The following is a 15,660-nucleotide window of genomic DNA, read 5'->3' on the forward strand; positions in this document are numbered from 1 at the left end:
CTGCCCACTGCAGTCGGCCAATCAGGTTTAATTTTTCTACCTGAAAAAGTGTTTATTTTAAGTTATCAAAGACAAAGGTTGATTGGCAGCTATAGGATATTGCAGTGATGCAAATATTAAATAATAACCACTGTTCATTTAACTATAGATATACCTGAGAAATAGCATGTCATCAGAGTACAGTCCATTTATCACCCCACTCTCTTTTTCAAGAGCAAGCATGCTAATGTGCAGCTTTTTGGCATTCAAGAAGTCTAAAATTAACTTCGTAATCTCCACCTCTTTCACATTAATCGTTTCCTCAGCTGTCATTGCAGTGGTCTAAAAATCAACAATGAAAGAAAAGTTATTAAATCAAAAAGTCTCCAGAAACAGTTAATAGGTAATATAAACAGATTACCATTCAGATGCTCTAAGTGATCCCATATGGAGTTGGGTAAATATAATTTGTAAGCAAAACTCCTAGTGTGTTTTGACTACATAAAAGGCAAGAGAGCAGTTATACAGTGAAAATCCAGACTACATCATCATTTTTATGGGTCTCTAGCAAAATCCCATAATTCCTTCAGCAGCTTTGGATGGTGGGTGTTGAGGTTATTGATTGAAAAATATAAATTGTGCAGAGGTGCAGGTACAAGGAATGGCCCTTAGACTGAGGAAGGACCATTTGGGTACCGAAACGTTTGATGGGGTGTGCAGTGTCTAAAGCATCTTGCGATAAAAGTTGGGATTACCCCTTTTGAAGCACAAGAAGGTATGGGTGTTGAGGTTAGACAATCTGGAGAACTGAAAGCTTGCCTAGTGTTTTATTATACCAGAAGATAGTTGAAATCATTTTTTTCAATGTATATTGAATTACTGTACTGAGTTTACTTCATACTGTATTTTATAAAGAGATATTTTTTTGCCCAATGAATGCCACCATTAGGCATCAACAGAGCTCCTGATGCACTCCTCTTCCTCACCAGCAATACCCTTCAAGGCTACATTTTCTCCTCTCTAGTTTGGAACATTATCAACAGAAGAACATGGGTAATATTTATGTACCTTGAAGGCTGTAACATACAAATTATGATGACTGCTGTTGAGCAACGGTAAGCAACCCCACCACACCAAATGTGCCACACAATTGTTCACATAAAAAAATTAGTTGCAAGAACTGAACACACACTGGGGCTCATTTATCAACACTGGACAAATTCGCCCATGGCCAGTTACCCATAACAGCCAATCAGTGATTAGCTTTTTAAAGCCAGCTGCAAGTAGAACAACAAATGCAGCAATTTGATTGGTTGCCATGGGTTACTGCCCATGGGCAAATTTGCCCAGTGTTGATAAATGACCCCAACTATCCGCGCCGACTGATATACTAGTTATAGGGGGATCAGATTTTGTGGGATCCTACAAATTTTGGGATTCTTGGGTGAAGAAAACAATCGCCCATGTGTGCCACTGGCCTTATGTTTTCTCCAGCCTGTCTGGTACTACCAGGTGAAATGAATGCAAACATGATGTAGATAGGGCAAAGGAAGGGTTTTAACTGTGTGTAAGATTAATAAGTCACAAAAATTTTGTTTAAACTGGTTAAAATATTTCATCGGCATTACAGGCAAAAGATGATTTTTTTTTCCTTTGAGGACACAGCATGAGCAAGCTGTGAGCCTATTTGTTTATGAGATCTCATATGACTGCATTTTAAATATCTGTAAATATTTTTTGTAACTATTGAAAAACTCTTGAGAAGTCAGTTGTGCAGTCATCTTGCTTTTGACGTTTGAGAAGTTACTGGGAGTATATTTCCTCTGCTGCACAAACTGTAGTTATTAGAAGCAATGGAGAACTAAATGAAAAAAAATCTAAATTTTGCATTTGTTCAGAGGCCGACACTAGGTTACAGGCGGGAGAAACAGCCAATTAGCAGGTGGTACCATAAATAATTGAGAGAGACTGGATCTTCCACCTGGTATTGGACCATTTAATGAAAGATAAGGGGGGGGGGGGGGGGAGTATTTCTACTAAAAGATACACAATTGTTTTATGAATGCTCGGGACTTGGGATTTTACAGATAACAGATCTTTCTGTAATTTGGATCTTCATGCCTTAAGTGTACTAGAAAATCATGTAAATATTAATTAAACCCAAAAGGCTGGTTTTGCTTCCAATAAGGATTAATGATATTTAGTTTGGATCAAGTATAAGGTACTGTTTAATTTTTACAGAGAAAAGGGAAATAATTTTTGAAAATCTGAATTATTTGATTATATTGGAGTCAATGGGAGACAGCCTTTCCGTAATTCGGAACTTTCTGGATAATGGGTTTAGAGATAATGGGCTTCCAGATAACGGATCCCATTCCTGTACAAGGACCTATTACTGTAATGGTAAAGAGACAATATTCTAGTTCTTAAATGGCTACCTCACTTTTAACTTAACTTCTAGTATGATCTATAATGTCCTATTCTTAGCAACTTTTAAATTAGTCTGCTCTGGTCTTTTTTTTCATGGTTTTTGAATAATTTACTCTGGGCAGGTATTGTTAATTTTTGATACGTTTCTCTATTTTTTCATATTCATCTTCCACTCTCACATTCAACCCCTTGCCTTGTTTCTAGGGTAAATTGGACCCTAGCAACCAAATAGCTGTTATTCCAACTGGGACAGCTGCTGAACAAACGATCTCAGAACTGTCTCAGAATATCACTGTCCACATCACACTAAGGGGCAGATTTACTAAGGGTCGAATATCGAGGGTTAATTAACCCTCGATATTCGACTAGGAACTAAAATCGTTCGACTTCGAATATCGAAGTCGAACGATTTAGCGCTAATCCTACGATCGAACGATCGAAGGATTATTCGTTCGATCGAACGATTAAATCCTTCGAATCGAACGATTCGAAGGATTTTAATACAACGATCCTTCGATCAAAAAAACGCAGGCAAGCCTATGGGGACCTTCCTCATAGGCTAACATTGACTTCGGTAGCTTTTAGCTGCCGAAGTAGGGGGTCGAAGTTTTTCTTAAAGAGACAGTACTTCGATTATCGAATGGTCGAATAGTCGAACGATTTTTAGTTCGAATCGTTCGATTCGAAGTCGAAGTAGCCCATTCGATGGTCGAAGTAGCCAAAAAAACACTTCGAAATTCGAAGTTTTTTTAATTCGAATCCTTCACTCGAGCTTTGTAAATGTGCCCCTAAAAGTTAATTTTAAGTTGAACTACAACATTATTGTTTATATCTTGACTTAACTAGTTCTTACGGGGAAACAATTCACAAATAAGTTGTTTAAATCATTACAGTGCATACGGTAAATTTTTAAGCAAAGGACCCTGGAATAGTTACTATGTTTCCACCTATCAGTTGACCTTCCTTTAAAATTTTAAGCAAACACTTAGCTTGTAGAACTGGAATGTGCTAGAGAATGTTCAGGTGTGTTATTTGAATGGGTGAATTGTAGGCTCTTATGGCTCTTACACACAGGCGTTTGTTTCTGTGTTTCAAGCTGAGAGCAAAAAATGCATATATTGTGGGTAAAAAATTTTTTTTAAAGGAGAAGTAAACCCTAAAAATGAATGTGGCTAAAAATGCCATATTTTATATACTGAACTTATTGTAGCAGCCTTAAGTTTCAGCTTGCCAACAGCAGCAATGATCAGCAGCAATGATCCAGGACTTCAAACTTGTCACAGGGGGTCACCATCTTGGAAAGTGTCTGCAACACTCACATGCTCAGTGGGCTCTGAACAGCTGTTGAGAAGCTAAGCTTAGGGGTCATTACAAATTATCAAGCAGAAAATAATGTTGGTCTGTAATATAAGCTGATGCTACAGGGCTGATTATTAAATTCTGATGCTAATTGCACTGGTTTTGTACTGCCATGTAGTAATTATCTGTATTAATTACTAATTAGCCTTATATTGTGACATTTCTATTCTATGTGTACTGTATATTGTGAGTGGGTCCCTAAGCTCAGTAAGTGACTGCAGCACAGAGCATGTGCAGTGAATCAGCAGAAAAGAAGATGGGGAGCTACTAGGGCATCTTTGGAGGCACAAATCTTTACTGCTAAAGGGCTGTGGTTGCCTTGGGCTGGTACAAAAGCACAAAACATAATGTAAAACATTTCTAGCTACTTCTTTAGTTAGGTTTTAGTTCTCCTTTATCGCAACGGAGTATGTTTTTTCCATTCCCAATGCAACCCTCTATTCTATTGATAGCTGAATGAGCAAGAAGATACTGCATGTAAACAAATGCAATGAAACGCATATGGAGTAAAAATCAACTCAGAACACTTATGAGTACAACCAGGGAGAATATAATGGAATCCATTAAGGAATGCCTTTATTTGTGCTCAAACCTAAGTTTAATTGCATTGTAAAACGGTCTAACTCAGCCTTCTTGATGCTATCCCATCACTCTAACATTGACACATAGTGCTACAACGTAAAGTCCCTGAATATTTTGAGATACACACAATATATATATACAGTATAATGTTTGGTCAGCACTGCATTGCATTTAAGAGGTTGTTAAACTTTAAATTAACATTAGTATGATGGAGAGAATGATATTCTGAGACAAAATGCAATTCATTTTCATTATTGTGTTTTTTTTATTTATAGTTTTATTCTGCAGATCTCTAGTTTACAGTTTCAGAAATCTGATTGCTAAGGTCCAAATTACCCTAGTAACGACGCACTGATTTGAATGAGACACTGGAATGTGTATAAGAGAGGATCTGAATAGAAATATAAATAATAAAAGGTACCAGTAACAATAAATGTATTTTTTAGAAGGGGTCAGTGCCCCCCCCATTTCAAAGCTGGAAAGAGTCATTAGAAGAACTTTAGAAGAAGGTGGCAAATAATTAAAAACTATACAGAAAAAATGAAGGTCAATTGAAAAGTTGCTTAGAATCAGCCATTCTATAGAATGCTAAAATTTAACTTAAAGGAGAAGGAAAGGCATTTTCTACTTGGGGGTGCCAAGAGTATTTACTTACCCGACACCCTGGGCCGGTGCTTCTATCAGCAGAAAACTGCCCCGGCTCGGGGTTATTTCAGTGAAAACCACGGAGGGATTGTCTTCTGGCTGCTTCTTTATTCTCGAGGCAGTAGATCGAAAAGCTGAACTTTAACTAAAAAGTCAGCTATTTCATTCTACTGCGCATGAGTCTGCCCTGGGAAATCTGAAGAAAGAAGAAGTCAATCGCTCCGTGGTGCTCACTGGAATAACCCCAGGCTGGTGCAGTTTTCTGCTGATAGGTGCACTGGCCCAGGGTTTCAGGCAGGCCCCCATTAGAAATCACAGGGCACTGTACAACAAAAGTTTCAGGGCCCCGCCCCCACATCCGAGTCCCGCCCACTCTACATCACAGTTAAAAGACTACTCAGACATCAATGCTAAAAAAAGGTAACCCCTCCCACACACAAGTTAAAAGATGCTATTGGTGACCAGGGCCCCCCTATAAGTTAAAAAAAGAACATTAGCGCCAAGGCCTCCCCTTACAATTTAAAAAAAAATATTGGGGCCCCCAAAGAATATTTTTTTTTAAAAAAAACATTGGTGACAGGGGCCTATAGAGTATTAAAATAATACATTGGTGAACAGGGGATTAAAAAAAAAAAAAAAAAACACACACAAAGGAATTGAACTTGTGGCTTCAGGACTTCAAATTCGCCTCCTTTCTTGACTTTGGGTCTTTTTGCCACTTCAGGACTTCAACTACGGGTGTTTTCGTGACTTCAGGTCTTTTCGCTGCTTCGGGACTTTGACTGTTCGGCATTTTCGCATTCAAAACTTCCGCTTTTCAGCACTTCCACATTCAGGACTTCGGAAGGAGGCGGCACGGCTTTGGCAATGTCAACGGGGGCCCGGCTCTTTCAAAAGTTCAGCACTGCTGGGCCCCCCTTCAGGCTCACTACACTCGTACCCCCTGTGCACCCCTGATGGTGGCCCTGGTTTCAAGTAAGTAAATACAATCACTTAGGGGTGCCTAACTTTTGGCACCCCCAAGTAAAAAAACCTTATAAAAGAAACATAGTAGTGACACTGCTAGGAGGCCGGTGGGGCACTAACTAATAAGCAATTTCAATGTTCTTTTACAGACTCAATTGTCTCATTCTCATAGAAGAATGGTTTTGCTGTGAGGCCCATTGGCTTCTTTACTGCCACTGAGTATGCTACATGTATGTCCCAACACTCCCAACATTTCCAGCGAATTATGCAGCAAGACAGGCTGCTGGGAAGTGTAGTGCAATTGGGAAATGTAGTGCAATTGGGAAGTGTAGTTAATTGGGAAGTGTAGTGCAATTGGGAAGTGTAGTGCAATTGGGAAGTGTAGTGCAATTGGGAAATGTAGTGCAATTGGGAAGTGTAGTTAATTGGGAAGTGTAGTGCAATTGGGAAGTGTAGTGCAATGAGGCGGTGCGTGCTTGTCACCGAGTGTATTTATTGGATAGGATGTGTATGTGATGCCAGTGGAAGGATACCCACAGAACACTTGTGAGAGACACCACCCCACACACGCACATCCAGCCGCCCTCTCTCCCTCAGTACCTGACTCCCTTCCCCGTTAGTCCGGCGCTCCAGTGCCCCGTCAGGCTCCACCCGCTCCGTGTTCTCCGTTTGTGTTGTCGGGCAAAATACCCGATGACTTCCACTGTGAAAGCGCCTTTCCTCTCCTTACAGCCAGCTCACAATGTCGCTCCTTGGGCCGCGCCGCTTTTTCTCAGTCTCTCTCTGTGTCTTTGCGGTTGTCAAGCGGATCCGCAGGCAGCCAATCGGAAGCAGCTGTTTGAGGACCCAGCAATTGCGCCTGGCTACGGAACTGCCTGCTTGAAAGTCGTCCCTGTCAAACGCGGGTTAAGGGATTGTTCACTTTGTAAGTAACTTTTCGTATGATGTAGAGAGCGTTATTCTGAGACAATTTGCAACTGGTTTTGATTTTTTATCATCTATGCTTTTTTTTGTCATTTAGGTTTTTATTCTGCAGCTCTCCAGTTTGAAATTTCTGCCCTCTGTAAGGCTACACATTTATTGTTAGAACTACTTTTTATTACTCGTCTTTCTATTAAGGCCCACTCATATTCATATACAAGTTTCTTATTCAAATCAGTGCATGGTTGCTAGGGTAATTTGGACCCTAACAACCATGCACTGATTTAAATAAAAAACTGGTATATGAATAGGAGAAGCCTTAAAAGTGAAGTCAACCCCTACATGCAAAAATGTATCCCTCCGTGCAGGTCCTCTCCTGCTGAGTTCACAGCAGCCATCTTTCTTTTTTTCGGAAACTTCGTGACTTAGAGACATAAATATCCTGTAACTATATATATATATATATATGATACCATGACACCATACCTCCCAACATTTTGGAAGTAAAAAGAGGGACAAAAAAATTTTTCCCGCACGTAGTGCAGCAATTTTTTGACCACACCCCTTTCTGTGAAAGGACATGTTATAATGTAAATGACATGTGTGGTTGTACAAGTGATCCGATGTTTTATATGAAACTCTTTACCAGAATGGGGATGGCGAAAAGATTTACCTGATGTCATATTTCTACATGTGGTGCAACCTGCGCATTTATAGCAGCCCTTCTTAAGTGTATTCAAAACACTATTATTTGATTCATAACACTTAACTGGATCCAAAGGTTCATAAGGATATAAACAACCCCCCTGGTAGACCTATAGTCTCCTCTAGGGGGGGTTTGTTGCATCCTATTGGTCTTTACCTGGATTATTATCTACAAGACACAGTACAGTCACTGCCCTGTTAAAAGATACACAACATTTACTAAAAATCTTATCTGATTTGGTTTTACCAGATGAGCCTATTGTTTTAGCTACGCTTGACGTTTGCAGTTTGTATACCATAATCCCTCATCAGGAGGGTATTGAAGCAGTACGTTGGGCGTTACTAAATTCTGCTGTTTATGATGGTCCTCCCATTGATTTTATATGCCAGTTATTGGAATTCACTTTGAAATTCAATTATTTTCGGTTCGAAAAACAGTATTATTTACAGAAAACAGGCACATCAATCGTTGCTTCGATGGCTCCGGCCTATGCCAATTGCTACATGGCCCACTACGAACAGCAGAATATTGTGACCAAATACAGTGATTCTCTTTTAATGCATAAACGCTTTATAGATGAAATACTGATAGTGTGGCGAGGGGATGAATCTGAATTGATGAATATGGTTGAAAACCTTAATAAGCTTACGTGTCCCGTTAGATTGACAGTCACACATAGTCAGGGCAGCCATCAGGGGGGGACAGGGGGGAGAGTTGTAGGGGGCCCCGAGGGTAAGAGGGGCCGGCCATGCCGCACTTTCTTGATTAGCAGGGCCCCCCTGCTGACTTTGGGAAGGCAGTGCGGGAGCACAAGGGGAGGTATCTTCTGTCCATTACTTCCCCTTATTGGTCACTGAGTTTAAGTCTCGGTTGAGCTTCTATGGGATTGGATATCTGAGGTTTGAACTTCTCCTCCAGCTCACCCAATCACCATGCAGCTTTACCAGGACTTGAAATTCTGTGACCAATAAGGGAAGAAAATGCTGTCACTGGAAGAAGATGCAGCCACCTGTGCTCCCCTCCTCCCTTCTGTAGTTGGCAGCTCACTGACAGCAGGTGGGCCACACTAATGAAGTAAGTGTAACATGGCAGGGCCCCCCTAAAGGTAACCCTTTGTGGTCCCTGTTGTGTGGTGGGCCCTGGGCACCAAATTTTTTTTAAACTTCTGGGGGGGGCAAGTTTTTTTTACATGGATGTTTAAGGGGGGCCCTGACCACCAATTTTCTTACAAGTGGGGGGGCCCTGGCCACCAATTGTTTTTTGCCCATGTGGGGTTCTAGCCACCAATATTTTTTAATGGAGGGGTCCTGACCACAAATGTTTTTTTTAATGGGGGGGCCCTGACCACCAATATTTTTTTATTTTTTTATTGACATGTGGGAACAATAGCCACCAAAGTTTTTTTTGTTTTTTTTTTGTGTTTTAGTGTGTGGTGGACCTGTGGGGTGGGAGGGCGGACCTGTAGGTGGGGCTTGTGGTGGGTGCAGCCCAGGGGGCCCAGGAAATCTTTTCGTATGGGGCCCTGCGATTTCTGTTGGCGACCCTGCACATAGTACACAACAAATCCAATTTCTTGATGTAGAAATATACAGAAGGGATAGAGGACTGGGCTTTAGATTATATCGTAAGCCTACTGATAGAAATACCTTGTTGTATTCAACTAGTTTTCATCCACCCAGTGCTAAGGCATCTGTCCCATTTTCACAATTTCTCCGTACCATGCGGAATAATTCTGATTGTGATACATGTGAAATCCAATTGCAAGAAACCTTTGAACGCTTTAAACAGAGGGGTTATGACCACTCTGTTTTATCTAGATCTTTGTCCCAAGCACGCGAATATATAAATCGAGATGGTGCCCAGCCTAGTAAAAATGATTCTACTACACAAAATCGCTTTATTTTGACTTCACGTTATACTTCAGGTTCAACCATAATTAAAACCATCGTGAACAAACACTGGCCAACTATACAGAGCGATAAAAAGTTGTCCAAGTCCCTGACAGGGAGACCAATGTGGGGTTTTAAGCGGGGCCCTAACTTGAGGGATCTATTAATGAAGACAGATCCAGTTAAGTGTTATGAATCAAATAATAGTGTTTTGAATACACTCAAGAAGGGCTGCTATAAATGCGCAGGTTGCACCACATGTAGAAATATGACATCAGGTAAATCTTTTTGCCATCCCCATTCTGGTAAAGAGTTTCATATAAAACATCGGATCACTTGTACAACCACACATGTCATTTACATTATAACATGTCCTTGTGGTTTAACATATGTTGGTAAAACTCTCTCTAAATACTCTAAGAGAAAGAATGGGAAATCATAGGTCCTCTATCAAAAGAGCATTTGAGTCAGGTAATTCAGACCTTCCCCTATCTAAACACTTTTTGTTGAAAGGCCATAGATTGCCTACTTTGAGATTTATGGGTATCGATTCAGTATCTGAACCGAGCAAGGGAGGTGACTGGGATCAAATGTTTTTACAAAAAGAAGTTTATTGGATAAAAACATTGGATACTGTGGCCCCACAAGGATTAAATGAATACTACTCTTTCACTCCTTTTCTTGATAACAGATAGAAATAGTTGATATATAAGCTATTATGCAATATATGTCTGTTGTTGTAGGCCTCTTTAAATAGATATTTATTGTCACCGCGATTGTTTTTTAACATTTATATGACGTTTTATATGTTTTTTAATATTTTTATAAGTTTTGTATACAGCATTTCAAAATATTTATACAGTATTGTGCATTTTGTATTTTCTTACAGACCACCAAAAATTTTTTTTGGAAATCACATGCCAGTTGATTGAAGGTTCACTTAATGATTAATTCACACACCTGCAACAGGGGCATGGTTTGGTGGTGGGTGTCTGGTGGGCGAGTCTATAAATTATTTTCACTTGTCTGTTGATGCATCTTGATAAAGGTCCATGGTGAGGACCGAAACGTTGATCAAATAAAGTACTAACTTTTTTCACGATTAATCCTGGTGTGCAGCAGCATTCTTCTCGAGTGGATATTGTATTCCTGTATTGCACCCAGGTGTGTAACTCCTTATGTGTGTGCCCTAGCCCTCCATTGCATATATATATATATATATATATATATATATATATATATATATATATATATATATATATATATATATATATATATATATATATATTTCCTATGGGACCAGACTGTAAATTATATCCTTATAAATGGCGCGTTCTGACTTCCAAATTTGACGCCGTCACGTCCGGAATTGTGACTCTGACCCCCCACAAAATGTAGATTATAATGCATAATGTACCCCCTACTAGAAATTTATAAAGATATCAGAAGTCACCTCGGAGTTATGTGACCTGTATAAAAGGTCACATAACTCCTTGGTGACTTATAATATCTTTATAAATTACAGTAGGGGGTACATTATCCACTATATAAACAGTGCTTAGTAATATAATTATAATTATAATTAGTGCTTAATGATGCAATTTCTGTCACATAACTCACTCACTAATAAATAGTGTGCCCCCTGTTATAAAATATTAGGATATAGGTCACCTCTGTGAATTATACTATCCTTATAGTTTACAGTGTGTGGTACATTATTCACTATATAACGTCTGTAATGCCATTATGAACTACAGGAGGTTTGAACTTTTAATGCAGAGTCTAAACTGAAAGCACAGGGGTTCCACCTACTGCTTAATACAAAAATTGCAGCAAAAAAAATAAATAAATAAAAGCCATGGCTATTTTCATGTTTATAATCCAGGTTGGTTTTAAAAAGGTTACAATTGTATTTTTAAATCACCTACCTGCTCCTTTTAAGGGAATTGTTCACCTTTAAAAAAATATTTAGTAAAGTACAGAGAGTGAAATTCTGAGATTGGTTTTAATTTTTTATTATTTGATGTTTCCAGGTTATTTAGGTTTAAATTCAGCAGCTCTCCAATTTGCAATTTCTGCAATCTGGTGGCTAGGGTCCAAATTACGCTAGCAACCATGCACTGATTTGAATAATAGACTGGGATATAAATAGGAAAGGGCCTGAATAGAAAGATGAGAAAATAGGAATAAAAATATATTTGTAGCCTTAAAAAGCATTTGTTTTTAAATGTGGTCGGAGACTACCATTCGAAAGCTGGAAAAAGAGAAGAAACAGGAAACTGATTCAAAAGCTATTGAAAAGAAAAAATGAAAGTCAGTTGAAAAGTTGCTAAGAATTAGCCATTCTATAACATACTAAAATGTTAAAAAAAAATGTTAAAATGTTATCTTAAAGGTGAACCACCCATTTAAGTATTTGATTGAATTAACCTGACTTTCTCTGTTGTCTCAAGGGGGACACAGGGACTATGGGGTTAAGCTCCACCCTCCAGGAGGCAGGACACTTATGTTAATGAAAAAAGGGGGCGTGCCAGGTACTGTGGCTTAACCCCGGACTGTAGTCAAACCAATCAGTTTGTAAGTGTCCTGCTTCCAAGGAGGATGGACAACTACAAGCTCCAAGCTTTTAAGAAGAATTGGGGTCAATACCACATTCAGGGATACCGGTATTGCTGAGTAAAACCCCCTTCGTGGGATGCCCACAGGAGTCAGTCCATGGCCTTCTGGCTAAACACGACTCGCATAGGCATGCCTGCGCTCCGTGGAGGGAGAGCAGAGGGCCTGCAGTGCGGCTATATGTGAGTAGATTCTCTTTCATCTATTCCCTCACGGTTGCTCTCCCCCCCCAAGGGCTGCTCCCTCTCCATTCCGCCTTAACTGCTGCGCTGACAATTGGGCGATGGCCTCGTGGGTTCCCCCCTAAACTCACTCATTCCCTGTGGTTCTCTCAAGGGCTCTTTTGACCGCTTCACAGGGGAGTTAGACGCATCTTGCCTTCCTTCGTCACTGCAGGGGAATTGTCCGTTGACGGCGCCATTCTGCGCGCCTCCTGTGGAACGCATCCTGCAGCGTGCATAGGAGGAGGCGGTTCCTTGCGTTCCAAGCCTCCTTCCAGCGCCGCTGGTTTCACGCGCTTCCTCCACGCTCTATGTGCGGCTCTATCACTCGCAGCACACAGGCAACTGACAATCCTCAGCACACGGGCATTATTATAAGTCCTTTCTCCAGAGGCACTAGCAGTCGCCCATTGCACAGCATACTGCAGCAATAACAAACCCTTCAGCTGGTACCATAGTCCCTGCTTATGGCAGAAGGTAAGTCAGGGGGACTATTCCCTAGGGCGGGGGGGGGGGAGAGCACCAGCAACTGCAGCCCAAATTACCTATTTTGCCTGCAAACATTGTCAATTAAAGATCCCAGGGGGTCAGGGTGAGCCCCTCTGCAGATCTTGTGCCAAGGGAGCCCCCGCTGTCCCTGTACCAGGAGGTACCACTACTTCCACAACTGCTATGTCGAGCCCTCCTTCTGGAGAAGACACTCCACAAGAAAACATGGCCGGTACCTCTTCAGAGCCCCCGGCTCCCCTATGGGCCCTTCAACTCACACAGTCTCTGGCCTCTCTTCAGAATCTTCCCTCTATTGCAGATAATTTGGGCCGGGCCCTGGCCAAGCTAGATCAACGTCCCAGCGGAAAACGCAAGAGACTTGAATTATCCAGAGCCCACTCGGGGGCCCTTTCTCCCTCTGAGGATTCTCTGCATGGGGGGGATTCCTCTCATTCAGAAGGCGAACTCCCCCTCTCCGATGTATCGTCTGAAGACGAAGAACTGCTTGAAGATGAGTCTAAGGGCCATGATGTTCAACATGACATAGAACATATCATTAAGGGCGTTACTGAGGTTTTAAAGGTATCTCAGTCGCAAGATCCACGGTCTCAATCCTCCAGCCTGTTTAAGAGAAAACACAAATCTTCTCTCTGTTTTCCTTCACATGAACAATTGCTGGATATTATACAAGAGGAGTGGAACTATCCTGAAAGAAAATTTCAAGCCACTCGAAAATTCTCCAAGTCCTATCCCTTTCCTAAGGAATTGGTGGACAAGTGGTCAATGCAGTAGATGCCCCTGTCTCCAGATTGTCTAAATCGACTACACTACCAGTCACAGATGCCGCAGCATTAGAGGACTCTTCTGACCGACGTCTAGAAGGTTTTCTCAAGGCTGTGTACTCGTCTGCTGGTTCTACCTTGCGTCCCGTCCTGGCCTCAGCCTGGGTAGCTAGAGCCATTCAAGAATTGGACGGCTGACCTCAGTTCGAAAAAGTCTTTAACTTCGCTACCCTTCAAGGGCCTACGGCTTTTTGGTGAGGAGCTGGAAAAGATTATCTCCTAAGCAACTGGGGGTAAGAGTACATTTCTACCCCAGTCCAAGTCTCGATCCTCTTCCACATTTCGACAGAGAAAGTATTTTCGAGGCCAGCCTGGTCGGTCTTCAAGGCGCTACAGCCCGCCCCAACGGTTTAATTTTCGTTCCAAACCTACAGACAAGGGACGACCAGCGTGGAAGAGCAACAAATTCCACAACAAACCTACAACAGACAAGCCGGTTTCCGGGGCATCCCCTCCGGAACCGCAGCAGTCCATAGGAGGAAGACTGTTGCGGTTCTGGGAGGTCTGGAACTGATACTCGTCGGACGCCTGGGTCAACGAGATTGTCACAGAAGGTTACCACCTCGATTTTTCCTCCCGTCCTCCCAGAAAATTTCTGATGTCAAGGCTACCAACAAATACCACAAAGGCCCAAGCCTTTCTAGACTGCATCGACAAGATGGAACAGGATGGGGTGATCATTCCAGTCCCCCAGTCGGAAGCCTTCTCAGCTTTTTACTCCAATCTGTTCCTAGTTCCCAAGAAGGACGGCTCCTTCAGACCGGTACTAGATCTCAAATTCCTCAACAAATTTCTTCGATCGGTACGGTTCAAGATGGAGACACTCCGCTCAGTCATCCGAGGGATGGAGTCGGGACAGCTCCTTATGTCACTGGACATCAAAGACGCCTATCTCCATGTCCCCATCTGGCCTCCTCACCATCAATTTCTGAGATTTGCCTTCCGGAATCGGCACTATCAGTTCGTGGCACTCCCCTTCGGCCTTTCATCAGCCCCCAGAGTGTTCACCAAACTCATGGCGGTGACCGCTGCAACTCTGAGGCTTCAGGGCATTTCCATCACTCCTTATCTCGACGATCTGCTTCTGAAAGCCAGAACGGTGGAGAAGAGCGTGAGGGACCGGCAGAAGGCGATAGCTCTGCTCCAAGAATTCGGTTGGACGATCAACTGGAATAAATACAACCTCCTTCCCAGTCACCGGATGACATTTCTCGGTCTCGAATTCGACACCTTGACTCAACGTGTTCTCCTCCCACCAGACAAAGGGGAGAAGATAAGATCTCTGGTCTCCAACCTGCTACAGACTCAGAGACCCACGATACATCTAGCCATGAAAGTACTCGGCTCCATGGTGTCAACCATCGAGGCAGTTCCTTTCGCTCAACTACATCTACGCCCCCTTCAGGCCAACATCCTGTCAGCATGGCGGAGGGGATCCCTACTGCAGAAGTTGTCACTCCTACCGTCCACCAGGACATCTCTTCAGTGGTGGCTCAATCCGACCAATCTCTCCCAGGGTCAATCCTGGGCGACACCCGATTGGATGATTCTCACGACAGACGCCAGCCTCCAAGGTTGGGGCGCAACACTCAATTCACTATCCGCACAAGGTCTATGGTCTCCCGCGGAGTCCAAACTCCCGATCAACATCCTGGAGTTGCGAGCGGTGAAACTGGCTCTTCATCACTGGTCCCCTCTCTTCCAGGCACAAGCGATACGCGTCCAGAGCGACAATTCAACCACTGTCGCATACATCAACAGACAAGGAGGGACCCGCAGCAAAGCGGCCCTAGTGGAAGTCCAACAGATTTTGAACTGGGCGGAGTCTCACTCAGTCAGACTCTCCGCCATTCACATTCCAGGCGTGAACAACATCACAGCAGACTTCCTTTTTTTTTTTCACCCATTGGAGTCTATGGGCATCTTTTTCGCAGTGAAACCTGGCAAAAAATGTCGCTCATCACTAGTTGGAAGCCATCCTCTATTAGCAGTGAGTAGTTTCCAATGAAGTAGAG

At 42.2% G+C, this 15,660-nt stretch overlaps 1 protein-coding gene across 1 annotated transcript in view; it reads right to left on the reverse strand.

Annotated features, from left to right (window-relative positions):
• The window catches only part of wdr47.S (WD repeat domain 47 S homeolog), a 36,082-nt gene extending 29,227 nt beyond the window's left edge, over positions 1-6,855 (reverse strand). The window contains exons 1-2 of the mRNA XM_018261098.2: positions 6,562-6,855; positions 155-321 (exon numbers count right to left, since the gene is read on the reverse strand). Of these exons, the coding sequence (XP_018116587.1) occupies positions 155-312 (158 nt within the window). The 5' untranslated portion in view covers positions 313-321; positions 6,562-6,855. The remainder of the gene's footprint in view (positions 1-154; positions 322-6,561) is intronic.
• Between the last annotated feature and the right edge of the window lie 8,805 nt (positions 6,856-15,660).

This window comes from Xenopus laevis, chromosome 4S (genome assembly GCF_017654675.1).
Source record: "Xenopus laevis strain J_2021 chromosome 4S, Xenopus_laevis_v10.1, whole genome shotgun sequence".
In the NCBI taxonomy this organism is placed as follows: Eukaryota; Metazoa; Chordata; class Amphibia; order Anura; family Pipidae; genus Xenopus; species Xenopus laevis.